Below are 26,345 nucleotides of genomic sequence, written 5' to 3'. Positions count from 1 at the left end.
GTGTCTGCAGTGAGTTCCCAGCTCAGTCTGTTACAAGCTAGAGCAGTGAGGATGACTGACTCTTTGAGCACATATCACTGGGCATTTATATGGGTCAGATTGCTTTGTTATGTGCTTCTTGGGTATTTACGTGGGTCAAATTGCCCTGTTAGCTGTCAGTGGGGTATTTAAATGGATCAAGTTGCCTTGTTAGATATGACTGAGGTATTCCGATTCCTCTTATTGGTTGTTGGGATATCAAGAGTGATGCGTTTGTTATTTATGAGATCATTGCTGCAGGTTTATGATCTCACTGCTCTGAGGATTCATCACTTGAGATGGCTTCTATAGTTGGTGTGTGGAAGTTCTAACAGTTTGTAAGGTATGTGTGAGCAGCAGCCTGTAAAACAGACATGCTCGCCTGTAAAAGGGGTTGGAGGTTACAGACTGGAGTGAAAAGCCAGGCTGTGTAGTGGTGAGAAATTCATGTCTGTGTGCTGGAATGCAAAGTCAATCTGTTACTGGATTGGACGACTAGTCTGCAGGCAAGGAGTGTACTGTGGGACCAGGGACCTTAACTTGGGAGCTTAAAACTGGACAAGAAAACCAGACAATTGGCCATTGCAGCAGTGAATCCCATAAGTCATGAATGCCTGGCCTGTATGAGAGGAGGCCCAGTTTGACGAGGTTGTTGGATTAATTGGCGAGGATAATAATTCGCAGGATGGGTCGGAACAGGCTGATACCATCTAGTCCCTCAAGCCATTCAATAAGATCATAGCTAATGTCATTCGGGCCTCAACCTCACTTTCCTACCTGTCCCCTTTCACCCTTGACTTTCTTATCAATCAAAAGGTGGAATATATTAAATGATCCATTCCCCCCCCGCCCCCCCCACTGCTGTTTGGAGAAGTCCAAAGGTTCATGATCCTCTTGAGAGAAGAAATACTCCTTGTCCTCCTCCTCCTCTCATTTTAAACAGGAGCCCCCCCCCCATTTCTCATGATGTGTAGATAGTGTTGCCCAGTGCTACATTTCAACATCAGGAGGGATGTCCCCGCAAAATTCGTCCCGTTGTACGGATTCGGTAAGTGGGTGGTTCTCAACAGATTTTCCGTTTTACGAGAGACATGCTGAGATATTTTTGCTTCCCTGTAGATGCTCCTGTCATGTTGCCGTACAAACCTGCAGGGAGCACCGAACTATTCTACATGCCAAAGTCAGGGGCAAAGAGCCAAACTGCCCAGCTGGATCCTGAGAGCAGCAGTGAAAGCTTGCAGACAGGTCAGCTCTTTGATTTCTCATAAGTATTGCCCTCTCAAGTTCTGATCCGGCTAGTTTGACGTCAACTCTGTTTCATTCTCAGATTCACGGCATACACCTCCTACTAGAACCCTGACTGAGTGCCTGGACGTCAGGAGCTGCAGTCAATCCAGGAAAACAGTGAAGCAGCAAGACAGAGCATCGAGCAAAGCAGCAGCCCCGAAGAAACCCAGGGAGGAGGAGAAAATGAGATTGTTTGAAAGAGGTAAGGATGTGCTGTGGAGATCCATGGCAGGGCAGACAGCATGGGAAAGGCAGACAGATACAGTTTAATGTAGATTTATGCCAAGTCAAATCAGTTGGGAGGGAAAATGAAGAGTGTGGCTGAACAGAGAACTAGAGATACCAATATTCCAAAATTGTGACGCATATGTGAAAATGTGAACAAAATGATCAATAAAAATTTGAGGTTGACAATAGGGGCATAGAATGCAAGAGTAAACAGGATGTATAAATATTTGGGGGGAAGGGGGCAGTAGTGATAGGGGACTCAGTAATCGGGGGACTCATTTCTGTGGCTGCAAGTGAGCCTGCAGGCTGGTGTTGCCTCCCTGGTGCCAGGGTTAAGGACATCACATAGGCAGAAAGAGGGGTGAAGTCCTGCAGAGGGCATTAGGTCGGATGATGAAAAGCAGGGTGTCAAGGCTTTTAATCTTGGGCTTACTTCCTGTGCCATGAGCCAGTGAGTCTAGGAGTAGGACGATAGTACAGTTTAATAGGTGGCGGAAGAGCTGGTGTAGGACAGAGGGCTTCAGTTATGTCTATCATTGGGATGTGTTCTGGGACAGGTGGGACCTGTACAGGGTAGATTGGGTTGCACCTAAACTGGTGGGGCACCAGTATTCTCGCATGGGGGTTTGCTGGTGTCACTGGGGAGGGTTTAAATTGGGCAAGGTGGGTGGATCCATTACCAATTGTCAGAAAAATCCATTTGGTACACATCCTTACCTGGTCTGGCCTACATGCAACTGCAGCCCCACAGCAATGTGATTGACTCTCAACTGCCCTCTGGGGCAGTTAGGTACTGGGCCTGGCCAGTCAGGTCTGCATCAGGTGAATGAATAAAACCAAGGGAAGGGAGGAGCTCGGATTTGAAAAACAAGTTTGGGTGGAACTCAAAACAACAAAGTGGTCACAGACATTGGCTAGAATTGTTGGTAGGCTTCCAAATATGAGTGGTGATGTGGGGCATGGCGTTAATCAGGAGTTGAGGGAGGTCTTTAGTATGGGCAACACCGTTATCATGGGATTCTTCAATCTGCATATAAACTGGGTAAACCAACTGAGGACTAATGCAATGGAGAGTGAGTTCCTGAAGTTTTCTTAGGGATGGTCTTCTCGAACAGCATGCTGAGACTGGAATAGAGGACAGGCTATTTAAAATCCAGTATCCTGTATTAAAAACAGGCCAATTAACGACCTTGTAAAAGACCCTTGAGGAATGAGTCACTGTAATATGAAAGAATTCTACATTATGTTTGAAAGTGAGGTCATTCTGAAGCAGGGCCATTAAAGTTTAATGAGGGGAGTTGTGAAGGCATTGGCATGGATTGGGAAAACACAAGAACATCTTTTAAGCTGCAAAAACACATCAGGTCAGCCATGATTCCCACAGGAATTTTAGGATTGGATCAGGTTAAAAGAAAAAAATCCATAAAATTGTTGGAAAGTGCAGTAATTCTGAGGATATGGGTTTATAGAATACAGTAAAGGAGCACCAAGAAACTGATGAATTAAGGGAGAATAGAACATGAATTCAATCTGATTAAAAGGAAAACAGTAAAAAATTGACAGTGAAAGTTTCTGTAGATCTGTAAAAAGGAAACGATTTACTACAATGAATGTGGGGGGTCGATTTATAAAGAGGAACAGAGAAACAGTGGAAAAGCTAAATGGTTACTTCTTTGATTGCACTGAGAAAGGTGCAAGAAAGCTTCCAGAATTAGACATCCAAGTGACCAGGGAGATTGAGGGATTACAGGAGATTATTGTTAGTAAGAACTGGAGAAATTAAATGTGGCTGTAAGTTGTTAAATTCTAGGGCCTGCTGATCATCTTCACAGGGTGTTGAAGGAGATCCTCAATGTATCTTCCAAAGCTGTATAAATTCTGGAAACATTTCTGTGGACCACATCAGTATTAGGGGAAATATTGCAATCTAGTGTAAAGGATGGGCTTAGTAGATACTTAAAAAAATTGCTAGATTCCAGAAATTGCTAGAAAAAAGCAACCGATCTGGCATCCTGTGTGGATCGAAAGCAGAATGAATGGAAAAGCGCAGCAGGTCAGGCAGCATCCAAGGAACAGGAGAATCGACGTTTCGGGCATAAGCCCTTCTTCAGGAATGAGGAAAGTGTGTCCAGCAGGCTAAGATAAAAGGTAGGGAGGAGGGACTTGGGGGAGGGGCGTTGGGAATGCGATAGGTGGAAGGAGGTCAAGGTGAGGATGAGAGGCCGGAGTGGGGTGGGGGCGGAGAGGTCAGGAAGAAGATTGCAGGTTAGGAAGGCGGTGCTGAGTTCGAGGGATTTGACTGAGACAAGGTGGGGGAGGGGAAATGAGGAAACTGGAGAAATCTGAGTTCATCCCTTGTGGCTGGAGGGTTCCTAGGCGGAAGATGAGGTGCTCTTCCTCCAACCGTTGTGTTGCTATGGTCTGGCGATGGAGGAGTCCAAGGACCTGCATGTCCTTGGTGGAGTGGGAGGGGGAGTTGAAGTGTTGAGCCACGGGGTGGTTGGGTTGGTTGGTCCAGGTGTCCCAGAGGTGTTCTCTGAAACGTTCCGCAAGTGGGCGGTCTGTCTCCCCAATATAGAGGAGGCCACATCGGGTGCAGCAGATGCAGTAAATGATGTGTATGGAGGTGCAGGTAAATTTGTGGCGGATATGGAAGGATCCCTTGGGGCCTTGAAGGGAAGTGAGGGGGGAGGTGTGGGCGCAAGTTTTGCATTTCTTGCGGTTGCAGGGGAAGGTGCCGGGAGTGGAGGTTGGGTTGGTGCGGGGTGTGGTCCTGACGAGGGAGTCACGGAGGGAGTGGTCTTTTCGGAATGCTGATAGGGGAGGGAAGGGACACCCGGACCAACCAACCCAACCACCCCGTAGCTCAACGCTTCAACTCCCCCTCCCACTCCACCAAGGACATGCAGGTCCTTGGACTCCTCCATTGCCAGACCATAACAACATGACGGTTGGAGGAAGAGCGCCTCATCTTCCGCCTAGAAACCCTCCAACCACAAGGGATGAACTCAGATTTCTCCAGTTTCCTCATTTCCCCTCCCCCCCCCCCCCCCCCCCATCTTGTCTCAGTCACAACCCTCGAACTCAGCACCGCCTTCCTAACCTGCAATCTTCTTCCTGACCTCTCCACCCCCATCCCCACTCCGGCCTATCTCCCTCACCTTAACCTCCTTCCACCTATCGCATTCCCAATGCCCCTCCCCCAAGTCCCTCCTCCCTACCTTTTATCTTAGCCTGCTGGACACACTTTCCTCATTCCTGAAGAAGGGCTTATGCCCGAAACGTCGATTCTCCTGTTCCTTGGATGCTGCCTGACCTGCTGCGCTTTTCCAGCAACACATTTTCAGCTCTGATCTCCAGCATCTGCAGTCCTCACTTTCTCCTCGTAGGTATGATGTTTCCCTGGTTGAGAAATCTTTATACAGGGGAAACAATTTAAAAATAAGGGAAATTCCATTTTGGTCTGAGATGAGAAAAAATGATCTTAATCTGAGGTTTGTGAACCTGAGGGCTGTGGAGACGCAGTTTTTTGAGTGTGTTTCAGACAGATAGATGACCAGTGGTGTACAGTGCTGAGTAAAAGGTATTGAAGTGTTTGACCAGCCATGTTCCTATTGAATAGTGGGTCAGGCTTGTTGGCCTCCTCAGTTGCTATCTTGGTGGGGAGTGTGGTTGGTGAAGAGTATAGAAATGGGGATGGCTGAAGCTTTATGGAGAGCTAACTGATATCAGAGAATTGCTGTATTTCATTTAGTCAGGAGAGGTGAGGATGACTTGGATTCAGTTCAAGTTAGGATAGCAGTCAAATGTGTGTGGGCCTCCTGGCTTGACTCTAACTCCCTGTGCTGTCACTGTAGGTATCCGGCGACCACAGAGTTCCCTCACCCCTGGTGCAGCAACTTTACCATCGAGAATGTTGTTGCAAGATACAGGCGATGGTGACATTATCACCAGTGGCCCCCTCCAGCATGACGGCAGAAATTCCCTGGAGTCCCAGACCAGAGACTCTCCACGTTACGCTGAGAGAAGGCAGCGAGCATCACAGCAGGAGTTGAGCAGCAGGGGTTCGCGATCATATCCAGCCATCTGTCAAGCCCAGGGGCATCGGGGGGATGAATGGAGGCATCCTGCCCCCTCACGTGTGGAACAGACAGAGGTGGCTACCAGCGGGTCCCGGCAAGGTAACTCTCGGGGTCAGCTTTGCCTTGGAGGTGACGTGGCTGATCGTGTAAGCCGCCGAACAGAGGGACCCCAGGGTCAGCCTGGTGCCCGAGAGGCAGTGAGATTCAGCAGCCTGGACAAACTGTGGCAGAAATTTAAGGAGAGGCACGAACAGTACAAGAGTCTGGCTTCAAGCAGTGCCAGTGAGCTGTCCCTGCTCGAGCGTTTGGATGAGCTAGCCCGGATGCTGAAAAACCCAGTACATCACTCTCTCCTCTGTGCTGAGAGGAGGGCTGGACGGCGCAGGATGGGAGAGAGGGGGAGGAGGCAGAGAGCTTGGGAGGATCCAGTCAGGGATCTGTATGATCTTGCTGCCACACAACCTGACAGGTCTGACTCCCTGGAGGAGATCTCCACTGATCGCATCAAGTTGATCCTGGACCATCGGCAGTACAGGGGTCTGCAGAGTGGCAGCTTGGCTGCTGTATCCACAACAGAGTCAGACACTACAGTCCCAGCCGAGACGGATCTTCAGACACAGACGGAGACAGGAAGCACTGTCTCAACTATCGACACAGACCGTTTGATCAGGGCCTTTGGACCTGAGCGTGTCACAGTCCAGCCTCTCTCCCGCTTGTATGGCACGATTGAAAGGCAGAAAGAGAGCTCGATTCACAGGAGAGGGAGGTTAAGGAGGGCAGAGAGCAGGTCTCGAAGTGTTCCAGTTGACCAGCATGTGAGTGATGTCTCCTGTAGATTGATGCTGATTTCTAGCTTCACAGATGTGTTACACTACAGAAGGAGGCCATTGCTTTCCCAGTGAGCATCTTGACATAGTGCTAAACAGGGCTGTGTAGAGAGCAGGGCAGTGGGATTAGTTTGGGATTGATACAGGGTTATGGGGAGAGAGTGGGGCAGTGGGATTAGTTTGGGATTGATATAGGGCTATGGGGAGAGAGTGGGGCAGTGGGATTAGTTTGGGATTGATATAGGGCTATGGGGAGAGAGTGGGGCAGTGGGATTAGTTTGGGAATTAATACAGGGCTATGGGGAGAGAGTGGGGCAGTGGGATTAGTTTGGGATTGATATAGGGCTATGGGGAGAGAGTGGGGCAGTGGGATTAGTTTGGGAATTAATACAGGGCTATGGGGAGAGAGTGGGGCAGTGGGATTAGTTTGGGATTGATATAGGGCTATGGGGAGAGAGTGGGGCAGTGGGATTAGTTTGGGAATTAATACAGGGCTATGGGGAGAGAGTGGGGCAGTGGGATTAGTTTGGGATTGATATAGGGCTATGGGGAGAGAGTGGGGCAGTGGGATTAGTTTGGGAATTGATACAGGGCTATGGGGAGAGAGTGGGGCAGTGGGATTAGTTTGGGATTGATACAGGGCTATGGGGAGAGAGTGGGGTTGTGGGATTAGTTTGGGAATTGATACAGGGCTATGGGGAGAGAGTGGGGCAGTGGGATTAGTTTGGGATTGATATAGGGGAGAGAGTGGGCAGTTTCTTTCCACAGTCCAAAGATGGATTAGCCATGCTGAATTGTCCCATAGCAACCATGGATGTGCAGGCTGGATGGGTTGGCCATGCCATATGCAGGGTTATCGGGTAGAGAGGGTCAGTCTGGGTGGGATGTTCTTTGGAGGGTCGCTGTAGGGATTTTATGAATATATTTGTTCACACTGCCTCAGTGTCTCCCTGGCTAAGTGCCCCCTCCCCCTCCCTGCCAGAAAGCTGCTTGTTCTACTGAGCAGTGGCTTTGTAGAATAGAGCACCATCTGGGTGTCTCGTGTGTGCTCCCTCCATAAGACTGTAAGAAATAGGATCAGGAACAGGCCATTCAGCCCCTCCAACCTGCTCCACTGCTTAGTAGGATCCTGGCTGATCTGACCTTCCTCACGTCCACTTTCCTGCCCTTTCCTGAAGACCCCTGATTCCCTTGAGGGACATGGATAGGGTAAATAGACAAAGTCTTTTCCCTGAGGTGGGAGAGTCCAGAACTAGGAGAGGGGAAAGTTTCAAAAGGGACCGAAGAGGCAACCTTTTCACACAGAGGGTGGTATGTGTATGGAACGAGCTGCCAGAGGAAGTGGTGGAGGCTGGTACAATTGCAACATTTAAAAGGCATTTGGATGGGTATATGAATAGGAAGGGTTTGGAGGGATATGGGCCAAATGCTGGCAAATGGGACGAGATTAATTTAGGACATCTGGTTGGCAAGGACAAGTTGGACGGAAGGATCTGTCTCTGTGCTGTACATCTCCATGACTCTATGACTGATAGAGAATCTGTCTATCTCAGCCTTAAATATACAGTTGGACTCTGCCCTCACAGCTCCCTGTGGCAAGGATTCTCAACCCAGTGAGAGAAGAAATTCCTCCTCATCTCAGTCTTAAATTGGTGCCCCTTCATTCTGAGATTGGTGCCCTCTGGTCCTCGACTCTTTGATGAGGGGAAGCTAGTTTTCTGTCCATAGATGCCAGACCAGTTGAATTATTCCAGCACTTCCTGCAGGCATAAATCCCATTGAATAGAGTACCAGCCAGTTTAGCCTTTGCTCATAAAAGAATCCCGTTTACTGGGGATCATTGTGGTAAACCTTCTCTGAACGGCCTCCAATGAAATATCATTCCGTAAATAAGACCCAGACTGCTTGTAATACTGCAGATGTGGTGTTACCAGCACTTTGTACTGTTACAGTAAGACTCTTATAGTCCAACTTCTTTGAATTCAAGCCAACATTCCATTAATCTTCCTGATTGCCTGTTGTACCTGGGTGCTAGCTTTGTGCACAAGTCCCTTTGTGTTGCAGCTTTCTGCAGTTTTGCTCCATTCAAGTAATATTCTGCGATTCCCTTCCAAAATTAACAACTCCATAATTTCTCACATTATGCTCCATTTTTCAACATTTTGTTCACTCACTTAACCTATCAATATCTCACTCTAAACTGCATTGCTTTCTGAGCTGCCTTTCCACTTATTTTCATGTTGTCTTCAAACTTGGCTACAGAGCATTCTCCAAGTCATTAGTACACGTTGTAAACAGTTGCAGTCCCAGCACTGATCCCCGTGGAATCCCACTGGTCACAGGTTGCCATCTGTAATAGATTCCCCCTATCACTGTTTCCTGTCCATCAGCCAATTCTCTCTCCATGCCAATATACTGTTTCCAATACAGTGGCTTTATGACGCAACCTTGTTGAACACTGTCTGGAAGTTCAGATATGACACACCTACTGGTTGAGACTTACTCAAAATAAATCTCTAATAAATTACTCAGATACGATTTCCCCTTCCTGAGGCCATGCTGACTCTGCCTGATTAGGTTATGATTTTTTAAATGTCCTACTGTCACCTCATTAAGAATACTTTTCCAACATTAAATGTCAGACAATTGGCCTACATTGGCCCACTTCCTGCCTCCCTTTTTTTGAACAGGTGTGTCACATAAAGCAGGTTCCAACCATTGGATTGGAAGGTTTGAGCTACAGGGAGAGGCTGAACAGGCTGGGGCTGTTTTCCCTGGAGCGTCGGAGGCTGAGGGGTGACCTTATGGAGGTTTATAACATCATGAGGGACGTGGATAAAGTAATTAGAAAAGTTATTTTTCCTGGGGTGGGGGAGTCCAGAACTAGAGGGCATAGGTTTAACATGAGAGGGGAAAGATATAAAAGAGACCTAAGGGGCAACTGTTTCTCGCGGAGGGTGGTACGTGTATGGAATGAGCTGCCTGAGGATGTGGTGGGGACTGTTGCAACAATAACACTGAAAAGGCATCTGGATGGGTATATGAATAGGAAGGGTTTAGAGTGATGACAAATAGGACTAGATTATGTTAGGATATCTGGTTGGCATGGGCGAGTTGGACTGAAGTGTCTGTTTCTGTGCTGTAAAACTCTATAATACTTCTCCAGAATCCAAGGAACTTTGGAAAATTCCAGCCAATGCATCCATTATCTCTGTACTCCTCTTTTGGGATCCGAGAATATAAGCCGTCAGGACCAGGGGACTGATTGGCCTTTAGGCCCATGAGTTTGCCTAACACCACTTCAGTGACAGTGATGTTACTTAATTCCTCCCCCCTGTATCTTTACTAATTGGATGCTTGAAGTAAAGAGTGATGCAAAATATCTGTTAAATTCCTCTGCCATTTCCTTGTTCCCCATAACTGTCTCCACAGATTTGTTTTCAAAGGGGTCTGTGTTCACTTCTTTATATACTTAAAGAAGTTGTTATTGTGACTTTTCATATTCCTTGCAAGTTTGCCCTCTGACTTTATTATCTTTGTATTTATTATCTTTTTAATCCACCTTTATACTTAACACTCCTCAACGTCCTGGATTAGCCAAGGTTGATTTATCCCTCGTTTAGAATCTTTCCTCCTTGCTGTGGGATATATTTTTGCTGACAGTCATGAGTTAACTCCTTCATTGTCTGCCACTGCTTGCTTTTATTCCTGTTAATCTATCCACCCAGTTCACTTCAATTCTATCATGAATGATCACTACTCCTTCACTCAGAGATCTCTGGCAATGGCGTGCTCTCTTGCTCATTGACTCACTCCCCTCACACAGACACAGCTCTGCTGGAATCAGTTGTTCCCTGTGCTGGGTATGGAGGTGGGAGGGAGCCAGCTGGCCCACTCACTCTCCCTCCTCAGTCGGGTGGTCACTGTGTTGTGGGAGTGCGCCCCCACATCAGCAGAGGGGGCAGATGGTTCAGTCGTAATCCCTGTGTTTTTATCTACAGGTCTCCACAAGCACGTCCGACCCTTTGTCTGCCGACAGCCCCTCTTGCCCACTGCCCCGAGGGCCCTCCAGCAAACTCATCAATAAGAAGTGCACCAGGCTGGTCAGCCAGGGGGTGCAAACAGGTAAGGGCCTTGCAGGGGGGTTGGCCGGTTGTTGTGAGAGCAGTGTGACTTATTTAGGAGCCTACTGTAGAAGACCGTGAGCCCTCGGCTCAGAAAGAGAACACCTACAGATTTGTGCAGTGTTTCATGGATTCGCAATGTCCTAAAAATCTTCACAATCGATCAGATACTTTGTTTTTAAAAATAGTCATCGTGGTAATGTGCAGAGCAAGATCCCAAAACAGAAGTTAAATGATGACTAGATGGTTTCTTTCATGGTGATGGGTCAGGGATTCTCACATGAGGAGGGCTCAGATGGGGAGCCTTGATTCAAGCTTCCTCCGAGAAGCAGCCCCTCCAACTGGAGGGCTGTGTGCGCTCGTGTGTGCTTCTGTTTCTGGAGTGGGACCCAGACCACAATCTTCTCACTCTGCCCACACTGATTCCAAACTGATGCTGACCCAAGGACAGGTTAGGGGAGGTGATGGCCTCTTGGTGCTATCATTGGACTCTTCATCCTGAAACTCAGTTAATGTTCTGCAGACCTGAGTTCAAATCTTGCACATGGTTGATTTTGAATTCACTAAAACAAAAATCTGGGATTAGGAGTCTAATAGTGACCATGAATTCATTGTCGATTGTTGGAAAAACCCACCTGGTTCACTAATTTCCTTCAGGGCAGGGAACTGCCATCCTTACCTGGTCTGGCTGACATGTGACTCCAGACTCTCCGCCATGTGCTTGACTCTTGACTGCTGTCTGGGCAATTAGGATCTTGTTAAAATAAGATGTATTTCTTCATGGGATGTGGGTGTTGCTAGCTCAGTAAACATTTATTGCCTGTTCCTGCATAAATTGTAAAGGAAGAGAGTGGGTAAAGTAAACGTTGGTCCGTTAGAGGGAGAGACAGGGCAGGTAAATAGCAGGATCAGTGATATATTTTATCTGACTTCTCAGTAGAAGACTCCAGTTACATTTCTGAAATATGGAATCTCTTGGGAAAACACTGGAATCTATTAAAGTCTTAATAATAGTTAAAAAAAAAATTGTTGTGTGACCAGACAAAGTGACTTTATGTGAGTTAAATTATGCTTGTTAAGCTGATTAATGTTTAAGTGTTGGGCCAATCAAGGAAGTCAATAGAAAATAGGCTGAAAGGACTGGGACTGTTTTCACTGGAGCGTAGGGGGTTGAGAGGTGACCTGAGAGAGGTTTATAAAGTAATGAGGGGTATAGACAAGGTGAATGGCAGGTGTCTTTTCCCTGGGTGGGAGATTTCAAGACTCGGGAGCATATCTCTAAGGTAAGAGAAGAGAAATTTGAAAAGGACATAAGAGACAACTTCTTTTTTACAGAGTGCTGTTTGTGTGTTGAAACAACTTTGGTGGATACAGGTATAGTTATTACATTTAAGAGATTTAGGACAATTACGATTCTCTGGGAGCCAGGGAGGAAATTGCAGAACCTTTGGCTTTAATCTTTGTGTCATCATTGCCTACAGGAATAGTGCCAGAACACTGGAGGATAGCAAATGCTGTTCCCTTATTCAAGAAGGGGAGTAGAGACGACCCTGAAAATTATAGACCAGTGAGCTTTACTTCGGTTGTGGGTAAAGTGTTGGAAAAGGTTATAAAAGAGAATTTATAATCATCTAGAAAGGAGTAAGTTGATTAGGGATAGTCAACACGGTTTTGTGAAGGGTAGGTCGTGCCTTGCAAACCTTATTGAGTTCTTTGAGATAGTCACCAAACAGGTGGATGAGGGTAAAGCGGTTGATGTGTATATGGATTTCAGCAAGGCATTTCATAAGGCTCCTATGGTAGGCTATTGCACAAAATACGGAGGCATGGGTTTGAGGGCGATTTGGTGGTTTGGATCAGAAATTGGCTAGTTATAATAAGACAGAGGGTGGCGGTTAATGGGAAATATTCATCCTGGCATTCAGTTACTAGTGGGGTACCTCAAGGATCTGTTTTGGGTTCACTGCTATTTGTCATTTTCATAAACGACCTGTGTGAGGGCGTAGAAGGATGGGTTAGTAAATTTGCGGTTGGCACTCTTCTCCGTAGAGTTATGGTAAAAACAATGACTGCAGATGCTGGAAACCAGATTCTGGATTAGTCGTGCTGGAAGAGCACAGCAGTTCAGGCAGCATCCAAGGAGCAGCGAAATCGACGTTTCGGGCAAAAGCCCTTCATCAGGAATCCTCTGTAGGTTACAGAGGGACACACGTAAGCTGCAGAGCTGGGCTCAGAGTGGCTAATGGAGTTTAATGTGAAAAAGTTTGAGTTGGAAGGAGTAACAGGAATGCAGAGTACTGGGCTAATGGTAAGATTCTTGGTCATGTAGATGAGCAGAGGGATCTCTGTGTCCAGGTACACAGATCCCTGAAAGTTGCCACCCAGGTTCTTAGGGTTGCTAAGAAGGCATACGGTGTGTTAGCTTTTATTAGGGATCGAGTTTTGGATCTACAAGGGCATGTTGCAGCTACAAAACTCTGGTGAGGCTGCACTTGGAGTATTGCGTACAGTTCTGGTCACCGCATTATCAGAAGGATGTGGAAACTTTGGAAAGCGTTCAGAGGTGATTTACTAGGATGTTACCTGGTATGGAGGGAAGGTCTTGAGAGGAAAGGCTGAGGGACTTGAGGCTCTTGTCATGAGAAAGAAGAATGTTGAGAGGTGGCTTAATTGAGACGTATAATCAGAGGGTTAGACAGGATGTATAGTGAGAGCCTTTTTCCTCAGATGGTGATGGCTAGCACAAGGGGACATAGCTGTACATTAAGGGGTGATGGATACAGGACAGATGTCAGAGGTAGTTTCTTTACTCAGTAGTAGGGGTGTGGAACACCCTGTCTGCAACAGTAGTAGACTCGCCAATGTGAAGGGCATTGAAATGGCCATTGGATAGACGTATGGACGAAAATGTAGGAGAGATGGGCTTCAGATTGGTTCCACGGGTTGGTGCAACATCGAGGGCTGAAGGGCCTGTACTGCGCTATAATGTTCTATGTTCTGTATGTTGGTAAGTGCATGAATCGGGAGGTTTACAGGGATAGATGCCAAATGCAGTCAGGTGGGATGAGATTAGTTGGTGAATATGGTTAGCATGGCCCAGTTGGACTGGAAGGTCTGTTTCCACGCTGTGTGGCAAGCTTATTTGGTTTTTGATTTGGACAAGCACAAAAGGTTGATGCCTGAGGAGAAGCCTCCTGTATTTTAGGATAGTTTATTAACAGGATAGAGGACAGAAGGAATGAATCCCAGTGTTATCAAGTTAGTTTTTGTACTGAGTAATTCTGTGAGGGTCAGAGCTGGGTTTCAGCAATTTGTAGCCTACAGTTAGACAAAGACATGAAATCCAGATGTGCTGAAACCGTGCAGCTCATTAGGAATGTCAGCTGTGAGGTGGACACACACACAGGCTGCATAGAGATGTCAATAGCTTAAGTCGAAGGCAGATGGAGTGTGACACGGACCATTTCCTTCAGTGTCCTGCCCAATCACAGTTATCATAAAGACAGACTCTCTCACCCCAGCCTAATGCTCTCTGTTTATAACACGCTCCGTGTCTTGTGTTAGAGTCTCTGGAAGGTGTCCCAAGCACGTCAGGAAGACGGACTCGGGATGTGGGTGTGACCTACCCTTCGCCTGATTCAAACCTGAGCCTGAAACGACCAGCTACAGTGGTTAGTCACCGTCATCACTCAGTATCTCCCACTGCCCGCTACTCCTCCAGTACCAGGGACAGGAAGAAGAAGAGCTCTCACACTGAGCGGAGACCTGGCAAAACGGGCAGGTCATCAGCTGGACCAGGTACACAGTCCTTCCGTTCAGTCTGGAGTTACCCCCTACCATTCAGACATGTGCTGATGAGGGAACAGCCCCATACTGTGAGGGATGTGGGCCCAAAGGTCGCTCATGGGCACGGACAGGCTGTGACTGAGCAACCTGCTCCAACTGTACATCACTGTTAGAGCCGGGGGAGGGGGGGGGGGGGGGAGTGTACCGATTTAATATGGGGGGGGGAGTGTACCGATTTAATATGGGGGGGAGCGTACCGATTTAATATGGGGGGTGAGCGTGCCGATTTAATATGGGGGGTGAGCGTGCTGATTTAATATGGGGGAACATAGTGATTTAATATCGGGGGGAGCGTACCGATTTAATATGGGGAGGAGCATACCGATTTAATATGGGGGGGAGCATTTAATATGGGGGGGAGCATACTGATTTAATATGGGGGGAGCGTACCGATTTAATATGGGGGGAGCATACTGATTTAATATCAGGGGGGAGCATTTAATATGGGGGGAGCATACAGATTTAATATGGAGGGGAAGCGTACCGATTTAATATCAGGGGGAGCGTACTGATTTAATGGACGAGGGGGAGGATACCGATTTAATATGAGGGGAGCATACCGATTTAATATGGGGAGGAGCGTACAGATTTAATATCGGGGGGGAGGGTACCGATTTTAATATGGGGGGGAGCAGACTGACTTTATATTCGGGGGGGAGGGTACTGATTTAATATGGGGGGGGAGCATACTGATTTAATATCGGGGGGAGCATTGAATATGGGGGGAGCCAACCGATTTAATATGGGGGGGGAGCGTACCGATTTAATATGGGGGGGACCGTACTGATTTAATATCGGGGGAGAGCATATCGATTTAATATGGGGGGAGGGGGAGCATACCGATTAAAATATCGGGGGGGAGGGGGGAGCGTGCCGATTTAATAGGGTGGGGGAGCATACCGATTTAATATCGGGGGGGAGGGGGGAGCCTACCGATTTAATATGGGGGGGAGGGGGGAGCGTATCGATTTAATATGGGGGGGGGGGCGTACCGATTTAATATGGGGGGAGCGTACCGATTTTATATCGGGGGGGGAGGGGAGAGCCTACTGATTTAATATCCGGGGGGGAGGGGGGAGCGAACCGATTTAACATCGGGGCGGGATGGGGGGGCGTACCGATTTAATATCGGGGCGGAGCGTACCGATTTAATATCGGGGCGGAGCGTACCGATTTAATATCGGGGGGAGGGGGAGCGTACCGATTTAATATCGGGGCGGAGCGTACCGATTTAATATCGGGGGGAGGGGGAGCGTACCGATTTAATATCGGGGCGGAGCGTACCGATTTAATATCGGGGCGGAGCGTACCGATTTAATATCGGGGGGAGGGGGAGCGTACCGATTTAATATCGGGGCGGAGCGTACCAATTTAATATCGGGGCGGAGCGTACCGATTTAATATCGGGGGGAGGGGGAGTGTACCGATTTAATATGGGTGGGGATGGGGGGCGTACCGATTTAATATCGGGGGGGATGGGGGGGATGGGGGGCGTACCGATTTAATATCGGGGGGAGGGGGGAGCCGACCGATTTAATATCGGGGGGAGGGGGGAGCCGACCGATTTAATATCGGGGGGAGGGGGGAGCCGACCGATTTAATATCGGGGGGAGGGGGGAGCCGACCGATTTAATATCGGGGGGAAGCATACCGATTTAATATCGGGGGGAAGCATACGATTTAATATCGGGGGGAGGGGGGAGCGTACCGATTTAATATCGGGGGGAAGCATACTGATTTAATATCGGGGTGAGGGGGGAGCGTACCGATTTAATATCGGGGTGAGGGGGGAGCGTACCGATTTAATATCGGGGGGAAGCATACCGATTTAATATCGGGGTGAGGGGGGAGCGTACCGATTTAATATCGGGGGGAGGGGGGAGCGTACCGATTTAATATCGGGGGGAGGGGGGAGCGTACCGATTTAATATGGGGGGTAGCGTACCGATTTAATATCGGGGGGATGGGGGGAGCGTACCGATTTAATATGGGGGGGGCGCATACTGATTTAATATGGGGGGGAGCGTACCGATTTAATATCGGGGGGAGGGGGAGCGTACCGCTTTAATATGGGTGGTAGCGTACCGATTTAATGGGGGGGGGCGCATACTGATTTAATATGGGGGGGAGCGTACCGATTTAATATCGGGGGGAGGGGGAGCGTACCGCTTTAATATGGGTGGTAGTGTACCGATTTAATAGGGGGGGAGGGGGGGGGACCGATTTAATATCGGGGGGAAGGGGCAGCGTACCGCTTTAATATGGGGGGGAGCGTACCGATTTAATATCGGGGAGATGGGGGAGCGTACCAATTTAATATTGGGGGGGATGGGGGGAGCGTACCGATTTAATATCGGGGGGAGTGTACCGATTTAATATGGGGGGTTGCGTACCGATTTAATATCGGGGGGATGGGGGGTCGTACCGATTTAATATCGAGGGGATGGGGGGGCGTACCAATTTAATATGGGGGGGGCGCACATACTGATTTAATAAGGGGGGGAGCGTACCGATTTAATATTGGGGGGGATGGGGGGAGCGTACCGATTTAATATCGGGGGGATGGGGGGGCGTACCAATTTAATATTGGGGGGGATGGGGGGAGCGTACCGATTTAATATTGGGGGGGATGGGGGGAGCGTACCGATTTAATATTGGGGGGGATGGGGGGAGCGTCCCGATTTAATATCGGGGGGAGTGTACCGATTTAATATCGGGGGAGCATACCAATTTAATATGGGTGGGGATGGGTGGAGCGTACTGATTCAATATGGGGGGGGGAGAGGGGAGTGTACCGATTTAATATCGGGGGGAGGGGGAGCGTATCGATTTAATATGGGGGGGAGCGTACCGATTTAATATGGGGTGGGGAGCATACCGATTCAATATCGGGGGGAGGGGGGAGCGTACCGAATTAAAATCGGGGGGGGGGGGGAGCGGAGTATACCGAAATAAAATCGGGGGGGGTGAGGGGGCGTACCGATTTAATATCGGGGGGGAGGGGGGAGCGTACCGATTTACTATGGGGGGGGTAGCGTACTGATTTTAATATGGGGGGGTAGCGTACCGATTTAATATGGGGGGGAGCATACTGATTTTAATATGGGGGGGTAGTGTACCGATTTATTATGGGGGGGAGCGTACTGATTTTAATATGGGGGGGTAGTGTACCGATTTATTATGGGGGGGAGCGTACTGATTTTAATATGGGGGGGTAGCGTACCGATTTAATATGGGGGGGGAGGGGGAAGCATACCAATTTAATATGGGGGGGAGCGTACCGATTTAATATCGGGGAGGAGCGTACCGATTTAATATGCGGGGGATGGGGGGAGCGTACTGATTCAATATGGGGGGGAGCGTACTGATTCAATATGGGGGGGAGCGTACCGATTTAATATGGGGGGGAGCGTACCGATTTAATATGGGGGGAAGGGGGGACCGTACCAATTTAATATCGGGGGGCGAGGGGGTAGCGTACCGATTTAATATCGGGGGGATGGGGGTAGCGTACCGATTTAATATCGGGGGAATGGGGGGAGCATACCGATTTTAATATGGGGGGGGGGACCGTACCGATTTAATATCGGGGGGACCGTACCGATTTTAATATGGGGGGTAGCGTACCGATTTTAATATCGGGGGGGGAGCGTACTGATTTAATATTGGGGGGGGGAGCGTGCTGTCGAGTTTGGGGGTTGCTGTAGTGTGGGTGTGAGCTGCCTGCTCTCTGCTAACCTGTGTTTATTTTTGGGGTTCGGGGCCGTGTGTGTGTGTGTGTGTGTGTGTGTGTGTGTGTGTGTGTGTGTGTGTGTGTGTGTGTAACGTGCTGTCGGGGTTTTGGGGGTTGCTGTAGTGTGGGTGTGAGCTGCCTGCTCTCTGCTAACCTGTGTTTATTTTTGGGGTTCGGGGCCGTGTGTGTGTGTGTGTGTAACGTGCTGTCGGGGTTTTGGGGGTTGCTGTAGTGTGGGTGTGAGCTGCCTGCTCTCTGCTAACCTGTGTTTATTTTCGGGGTTTGGGGGCGTGTGTGTGTGTTGTGTGTGATGTGCTGTCGGGGTTTTGGAGGTTGCTGTAGTGTGGGTGTGAGCTGCCTACTCTCTGATAACCTGTGTTTATTTTTGGGGTTCGGGGGCGTGTGTGTGTGTGTGACGTGCTGTCGGGGTTTTGGGGGTTGCTGTAGTGTGGGTGTGAGCTGCCTGCTCTCTGCTAACCTGTGTTTATTTTCGGGGTTCGGGGGCGTGTGTGTGTGTTGTGTGTGATGTGCTGTCGGGGTTTTGGGGGGTGCTGTAGTGTGGGTGTGAGCTGCCTGCTCTCTGCTAACCTGTGTTTATTTTTGGGGTTCGGGGGCGTGTGTGTGTGTGTGACGTGCTGTCGGGGTTTTGGAGGTTGCTGTAGTGTGGGTGTGAGCTGCCTGCTCTCTGCTAACCTGTGTTTATTTTTGGGGTTCGGGGCCGTGTGTGTGTGTGTGTGTGATGTGCTGTCGGGGTTTTGGGGGGTGCTGTAGTGTGGGTGTGAGCTGCCTGCTCTCTGCTAACCTGTGTTTATTTTTGGGGTTCGGGGCCGTGTGTGTGTGTGTGTGTGTGTGTGTGTGTGTGTGTGTGTGTGTGAGACGTGCTGTCGGGGTTTTGGGGGGTGCTGTAGTGTGGGTGTGAGCTGCCTGCTCTCTGCTAACCTGTGTTTATTTTTGGGGTTCGGGGCCGTGTGTGTGTGTGTGTGTGTGTGTGTGACGTGCTGTCGGGGTTTTGGGGGTGCTGTAGTGTGGGTGTGAGCTGCCTGCTCTCTGCTAACCTGTGTTTATTTTTGGGGTTCGGGGCCGTGTGTGTGTGTGTGTGTGTGACGTGCTGTCGGGGTTTTGGGGGTGCTGTAGTGTGGGTGTGAGCTGCCTGCTCTCTGCTAACCTGTGTTTATTTTTCACCAACTCTGCAGCCTGGTTTATTCCTGCTGCCGAACTGAAGTGCAGCTGGAGAAAGGAGAATGTTCCAAGATGGTGTCACAGTTCAACTTCAAGTCGGATTGATTTGGTCTCACCCTCCAGTGTGGGGCGGGTACCCCTTCGTGAGAAGCACCTTCAGCAGCAGTGGGCCAGTGAAACTGTGAACGGCTGGAACTCTGAACCTGCCCTGTCTGACACTGCAGCCAAACACCCTTCCCCACTCATCCGCCTCACCTTAAAGGTAAGCGAAACAAGTATTGTTCTGAATAATCCTTAAACATGCGCACAGTTCCTGTGAATCAGGAGGGCGTTGAGGGGAGATTACTGCTCTGATAATCACTAGCCTGACCACTCTTCAATAAAACAGCAGTGTCTGCTGGAGATTGGTGAATCACATTTCCCCGCAGTAGTAACATCGGGTGAGAGGAATGTTGGCAGGGAGAATACATCAGAACAAACCAAGACTCAAACAATTTCTAATTGTTTGTTTAAGATTATGTTTGGAGTATGTCATTCCAGTCTCTGGATTTTGCTTTACTGTTCAGAGCGATAGTGACTGATCTTGTTGCACTCCGCATAATAATATGCAATAGTTTTAGACTGAGTGAGCAGGGGGGTGGGGGAGTCTATAAAAGGGAAAGTGAGGACTGCAGATGATGGAGATCAGAGTCGAGAGTGGGGTGTTGGAAAAGCACAGCAGGTCAGGCAGCATCCGAAGAGCAGGAGAATCAATGTTTCAGACATAAAAGAGACCTAAGGGACAACTTTTTCACACAGAGGGTGGTACGTGTATGGAATGAGCTGCCAGAGGAAGTGGTGGAGGCTGGTACAATTGCAACATTTAAGAGGCATCTGGATGGGTATATGAATAGGAAGGGTTTAGAGGGATATGGGCCAGGTGCTGGCCAATGGGACTATATTAATTTAGGATATCTGGACGGCATGGATGAGTTGGACTGAAGGGTCTGTTTCCGTGCTGTACATCTGAGTCTTTGACATTTCCCATCTGCCATTACCTGGAAGTCCATCTCAGCAGTAGGAAAGATCAGTTCTCTCCTGGACTACATGGTGTAGAGGTGTGTGGGGGTTTATGTATCATTGTCTGGTTGTTGCTTCAAGGAGATGATGGATTCTTGTTAGACACTGAGTTTGATGGGAGCGTGGAATTTAAACCATCTACACGCATCTTATTGAATGGTGGAGCAGGCTTGAGGGGCGGACTGGTTTGACTTCGTGTTCCGCAGCATGTATGCTACTGCTCCAACTTTGTATGTTCATATGTCTGAAGGGTCTTTCATGGGTTTAGATTTATTGCTGTCTCTGTGGTATCCGGTAACAGTACATGGGCCTACTTTCCAATCTAAAGGAGGGTAAATGGAGAGGGCTGGGCAACATGAGAAAGTAGATGCTTTGCTTTTAATCTTCCAATGTGAAAGGAAGGAAGGCAGGGAGTTAATGTTTTCGGTTAGAGGATATTTCAGCAGCATGTTGTGAAGCTTATGTATGGCCCAGTGAAGACGTGTGATACGTGTGATAAAACCCTTTTTGACTTCATTTGCACTCCTTTTGTGAGTCGCTGACCTCCCACTTCTCTCGGTATCTCTCATAGAGTAGACTTAATCCCAAACACAATGTTAACACAGTTGCCATCTCCACAGATGCTGTCTGACCAAATCAGGTGAGTCTGTTTCCCAAAAGGATGAAGAACCAGAGGGTTTTATGGAGTGATGGGGCAGGAGTGGGCCAAATTGTCTACTGCAACTTCTGGATTAGGAGCAGGAGAGGACTTGAAGCCTGGCTCTGAAGTCTCACTCCATTTACTTTATTTCCAAACGTCTGTCAGTCCCATGCCCTGACTATCCTCAATAACTTCACTCCCTGAGCTTCCCAGTGTCTACTCTGACCACCATCACGTAGATGTTCAGATTTCGATGACATCACCTTCCATGCTCGTGAACATGAGAGATCTTCAAAAGTTCATAAGATATAGGATCAGAATTAGGCCATTCTGCCATTGGTTATGGCTGCGATGCTCCTCACCCCCATTCTCCTGCCTTCTCTCTGTATCCCTCCAACCCATCACCAATTAAAAATCTGTCTAACTCCTCCTTAAATTTACTCACTGTCCCAGCATCCACCGCACTTTGGGGAGAGTGAATTCCACAGATTCACAACCCTCTGGGAGAAATTGTTTCTCCTCAAACCTGTTTTCTGACAGAAGGTGCCCCATTCTCCAGTTAATGAGAGCATGTTATTAACGTGGAAGGGTTCCGTTTGGTAGTTTGAAGGTGGGGATGAGGTTATTTCGGAGGTTGATGGACAGGGTTGAGCTTAAATGTTTGGGAGCTGGTGTTGGTGGGGGATCTTCCCACAGGCCAGAGACTTGTTCAGAGAGTCTGAGGGAGCATGAGCTGGAATGATAAGTGAGTCCACAAGGAGCTGACTTAGCTGGGACTCGGTATCCCGGGAGCTGGCTTAGTCCTTGCTCTAATCAGGGTCGGGACCAGGATTGCCCAGGTGTTGCTCGCTCAATCTCTATCTCTGTCCACCTCTTCCCACACCCAGCCCTCTGTTTTTCTCACACTGTTTCTTGTTTGGTTTATTTTGTTGCCAGGAGGCCTTACACATGAACAGACCAGATTTTATCTCCCATTCTCGGCAACGGGTGAGGCGCCTGGAATTACTGACGGAAGAGAGGAAGATACAGAGCATCCTGCAGAGTGAGCGAGAGAGACTTTTTAACCAGCCCCAAGAGAGAGGCCGCAGGAGCAGGAAGGGCTGTGCACTGGGTGAGTGTGACCATACACCCAATATACAACAGCGGAACAGGTCAGCAGCTCCACACACACACTCTGCGTCTCCCCACACTCCATCCTAACGAATCTAATCAGTATCTCGCCTGACCCAGCACTGTGTGGAGCAGTAACCTGAGGACTCTCATCACAGTCTGACATCAGAAAGGAGCTGGGATCAGTTGAAGTGACCATGGGTCTGTGGTCATTGACTGTCTGATTCGTTACTGAAACCATAGTTTGTCTGATTGAGATGTGACTCTGATCCCATAGAAGCCTCTGGAGTGGTCGATGAAGGCACTAAGCTGTCACGAAGGGCAAAGGGCCTCTGATATCGTGATCAGCAATACTTTGGTCTTGTGTTTCTGTTGCCTGTGCTCAGCACGTTGAACTGTTCACCCAGTATCACTTTCCCTCTGTTTTGTGTTTTTCAGCTGATGCCATTCTCCTGAAGAAGAAAATCCCAAAGAGGGAGATGTTCGATCGGTCCAAGCGGTGAGTGTGTCTTTAGCTGATGGTGCTGTTAGTTCTGTTTGTGTCGTACCCCCTGACAGACCACACGCCTGATATTCTCCCTTCCATCCCTCAAGCCCCTATTCTCAGGGCTGTCCTGTAACCCGGAGATTAGGTTTACAGGTGACACCAAAATTGGAGGTGTAGTGGACAGCGAAGAGGGTTACCTCAGATTACAACAGGATCTGGACCAGATGGGCCAATGGGCTGAGAAGTGGCAGACGGAGTTTAATTCAGATAAATGCGAGGTGCTGCATTTTGGGAAAACAAATCTTAGCAGGACTTGTACACCTTAATGGTAAGGTCCTAGGGAGTGTTGCTGAACAAAGAGATCTTGGAGTGCAGGTTCATAGCTCCTTGAAAGTGGAGTTGCAGGTAGATAGGATAGTGAAGAAGGCGTTTGGTATGCTTTCCTTTATTGGTCAGAGTATTGAGTACAGGAGTTGGGAGATCATGTTGTGGCTGTACAGGACATTGGTTCGGCCACTGTTGGAATATTGTGTGCAATTCTAGTCTCCTTCCTATTGGAAGGATGTTGTGAAACTTGAAAGGGTTCAGAAAAGATTTACAAGGATGTTGCCAGGGTTGGAGGATTTGAGCTACAGGGAGAGGCTGAACAGGCTGGGGCTGTTTTCCCTGGGGTTTTGGAGGCTGAGGGGTAACCTTATAAAATCATGAGGGGCATGGATAGGATAAATAACAAGGTCTTTTTCCTGGTGTGGGTGAGCCCTGAACTAGAGGGCATAGGTTTAGGGTGAGAGGGGAAAGATATAAAAGGGACTCAAGGGGCAACTTTTTCACGCAGAGGGTGGTGCGTGTATGGAATGAGCTGCCAGAGGATGTGGTGGAGGCTGGTACAATTGCAACATTTAAAAGGCATCTGGATGGGTATATGAATAGGAAGGGTTTGGAGAGATATGGGCCAGGTGCTGGCAAATGGGACTAGATTAGGTTGGGATATCTGGCTGGCATGAATGAGTTGGACAGAAGGGTTTGTTTCCGTGCTATACATCTCTGACTCTCTGATTGTCTGTTCAAATCCCACCCAAGGCAGATTGAGACAGATTCAGTTCAATAAGTCTGGTTCCTTGTCTCCAGCTGACACCAACCGAAGCCATTTAACATTGCCAGATCATCGTTAAAACCCCAGCTACAGTAATGATTGTCCTTCAGGGATGGGAGTCTGCTACCCTCAGCCACTCTGAGCTGCTGACCCACACGATGGTCGACTCTTATTGCAAACCTCTATGAGAGAATGACCGTTCCCATTGAGAGAAGCCTCTGTCAGAGTCCAAGAGAGCTGCAGCACTGAATAAGGCCCTTTGGTTGAGTCTGCATCGGTCAAAACCAATCAGCTCTTCCAAACCTATTTCCAGATTTGACCCTTGACCCTGAGACCATGACTATACCCCAGGACTCTTGGGGACCGATGGGTATAAACCTGACCATGTCTACACTAAATGGGAAATCTGAAGTTCATTCAACACAGAACAGAGAGGGAACTTGAAGCATTGGCTTGACATGGCTGTGTCCTTGCACTGCAACGGGATTAATATCAGGATCTTCCAGGGAAGCTCTATTTTCTTTACATTGTGTCAGCTGCTTTAGGCAAGCTCTCCAGTAATTCCGTGTCCCCACTGCTGCTGAGCATGTGAGCTGATCCTTCACTCTCCTCCCTCTCTTATCTCATCCTAACCCTTCCCTCAGCTGCAATCTTCCACCTCACTCTATTGCTCCAGCTCCCAGCTCAGAGCCTCTCCACAGGAGGTGAAATGGTCCGGTTTTACCCATGTCTTTCCCTCCACTCGTTACAGTCTGTACGAGCAGCTTCCTGAGGTCACCAGGAGAAAGGAAGAGGAGAAACGCAAAAGGGAGTATCAGACCAACAGACTGAAGGCTCAGCTGTATAAGCAGGTAATCTCTTCCCAGTAACAACCCGGCAGGCACAGCACTGTGCTACCTTAGATGCACAGCCATTTCACACCATACTTAGGAGCTGGGCAAGAATTCTACCCAGGGTCAGTGCTGAGCCCTGCATTGAGTGAGGGGTGGGGGGTGTGTATGTACATAAACATTGCTGCTGGAGTATTAATCCAGAGAACCAGATGTGCAACCCACCACAGTAGGGGGCTGCAGTGGGAAAGGGGCTGGTATTAAAACTCTGATGATGACCACTAAACAATCCCCAACTGTTGGAAAACCGCCGTCAGCTTCACTGATGGCCCTAAGGGAAGGGAATCTGCCATCCTTCACTTGGTCAGGCCTACACAAGGGCTGACATTCAACTGCTCTCTGAAATGGTCAGGCAAGCAACTTGGTTTTATCAGCTGCTAATCGAAACCAGACACACAGCTGGCCAAGCCCCCCCCCCCCCACCGACTAACATCTGGGGTGGGGGGGGGGCGGGGGCGGAGGCTAGTGCCAAAACTGGGAGAGCTATCTCGCAGACTACTCAAGCAACAGCCTGACATCTTACAATGTCCCGGACACCACTATCAGCACCTGTCCCACTGGAGGGGGTAGTACGGTGATATACAGTCAGGAGGGAACGTCCAGGGAGTCCTCAACATTGACTGCAGATACCTCAAAGTCTCAGGTTAAAGATGGGTGAGGAAATCTGCTAATTACTCTGTACCATCCTCTCTCGGCTGATGAGTCAGTACTCCTCTGTTCAACACCATGTGTGGTAAGGGCATACAGTGTACTCTGGGTGGGGAACTGGAATACAACAGCTAAGAATTCAATACTGAAGAGCCTGTCTGGCCCTAAAATGGGGGGGAGAGTGAGAGACCTGTCCCCTAGGGGACCAGCCCTAGCTGTGCTATCGCTCAATCTGATGTTAAAGTTGGGAAATACTGATGTGTGTTGAAAGCTGAGTCTTAGGAAAGGTTTGTATGTTGTCTAACATTCTTCTCCCACCTTTATTTTCTGTGCAGAAGATCACAAACCATGTGTTGGGAAGGAAGGTATCCTGGCAGTGAGCAGAGCCTGGTTCTAGAGATTTCATCCTTACTGTGAAAACTACTCAAATGTAAATAAAGATATATTTAAATTAAAATGGTCTCATCACTTGCAGCCACTTTGGGGCAGTCTGATAAAAATCGATGACAACTTGTAAGCTTTTCCTTTCACAGATCTTTAGAGAAAGAGGGTATTAATTCATTGTGATAGTGGGGAGAGTTTTTGGAGCAGGCTGGCTGTTAGTTACTGTCGAGGGTGAGGTTTACTGCTTTTAAAAATAGTGATGGAGGTTGGGAATTACAAAGCCTTCCAACCAGTGTTCTGATCCTTGTGTGTGACTCATGACAGGACTGGAGAATATCCCTGTTTCTAATAGCCCAGGGAGTAACCCACCATCTGCAGAGCACTTAGCCTCATACCTTCCTGGAGAAACTTATAGCAATTAATATGGGACACAATTAAGTTTCACTTGGAAACATTAGTGGCAAACTGCCCAAAGGCACATCCTCAGCAGAGACCTGCTGAGTGTTGAGCATTTTAATTACAGATTGTCAGAGTCTGTCAGTACGCTGCCTTTGTCCTAATGATTTAACCTGATAGTTACCACACCTCCCTCCAGTCAGAAAACCAGCTCTTTACCAGCACACACTATCCCTCACCTAATCTCCCCTTAATTTGATGAGCTCTAACCTTGTTAGCAAGTCTAACACAATACTTTGTGAACGTCATAGAAA

At 48.5% G+C, this 26,345-nt stretch overlaps 1 protein-coding gene across 2 annotated transcripts in view; it reads left to right on the top strand.

Annotated features, from left to right (window-relative positions):
* Nucleotides 1-25,693, top strand: part of alms1 (ALMS1 centrosome and basal body associated protein) — a 55,917-nt gene extending 30,224 nt beyond the window's left edge. For both annotated transcript variants that reach the window (XM_072578908.1, XM_072578898.1), the window contains exons 6-15: nt 1,138-1,263; nt 1,346-1,507; nt 5,391-6,430; nt 10,444-10,567; nt 14,131-14,364; nt 19,339-19,586; nt 21,960-22,134; nt 22,572-22,632; nt 24,465-24,564; nt 25,587-25,693. In XM_072578908.1, coding sequence (XP_072435009.1) covers nt 1,138-1,263; nt 1,346-1,507; nt 5,391-6,430; nt 10,444-10,567; nt 14,131-14,364; nt 19,339-19,586; nt 21,960-22,134; nt 22,572-22,632; nt 24,465-24,564; nt 25,587-25,631 — 2,315 coding nt within the window. In that variant the 3' untranslated portion in view covers nt 25,632-25,693. The remainder of the gene's footprint in view (nt 1-1,137; nt 1,264-1,345; nt 1,508-5,390; nt 6,431-10,443; nt 10,568-14,130; nt 14,365-19,338; nt 19,587-21,959; nt 22,135-22,571; nt 22,633-24,464; nt 24,565-25,586) is intronic.
* Nucleotides 25,694-26,345: the final 652 nt, after the last annotated feature.

The sequence above is a fragment of the Chiloscyllium punctatum genome, chromosome 1, assembly GCF_047496795.1.
Source record: "Chiloscyllium punctatum isolate Juve2018m chromosome 1, sChiPun1.3, whole genome shotgun sequence".
NCBI classification, from domain to species: domain Eukaryota; kingdom Metazoa; phylum Chordata; class Chondrichthyes; order Orectolobiformes; family Hemiscylliidae; genus Chiloscyllium; species Chiloscyllium punctatum.
Note: the sequence above shows the minus strand (reverse complement) of the source record. Positions and strands in the feature narration are given on the sequence as shown.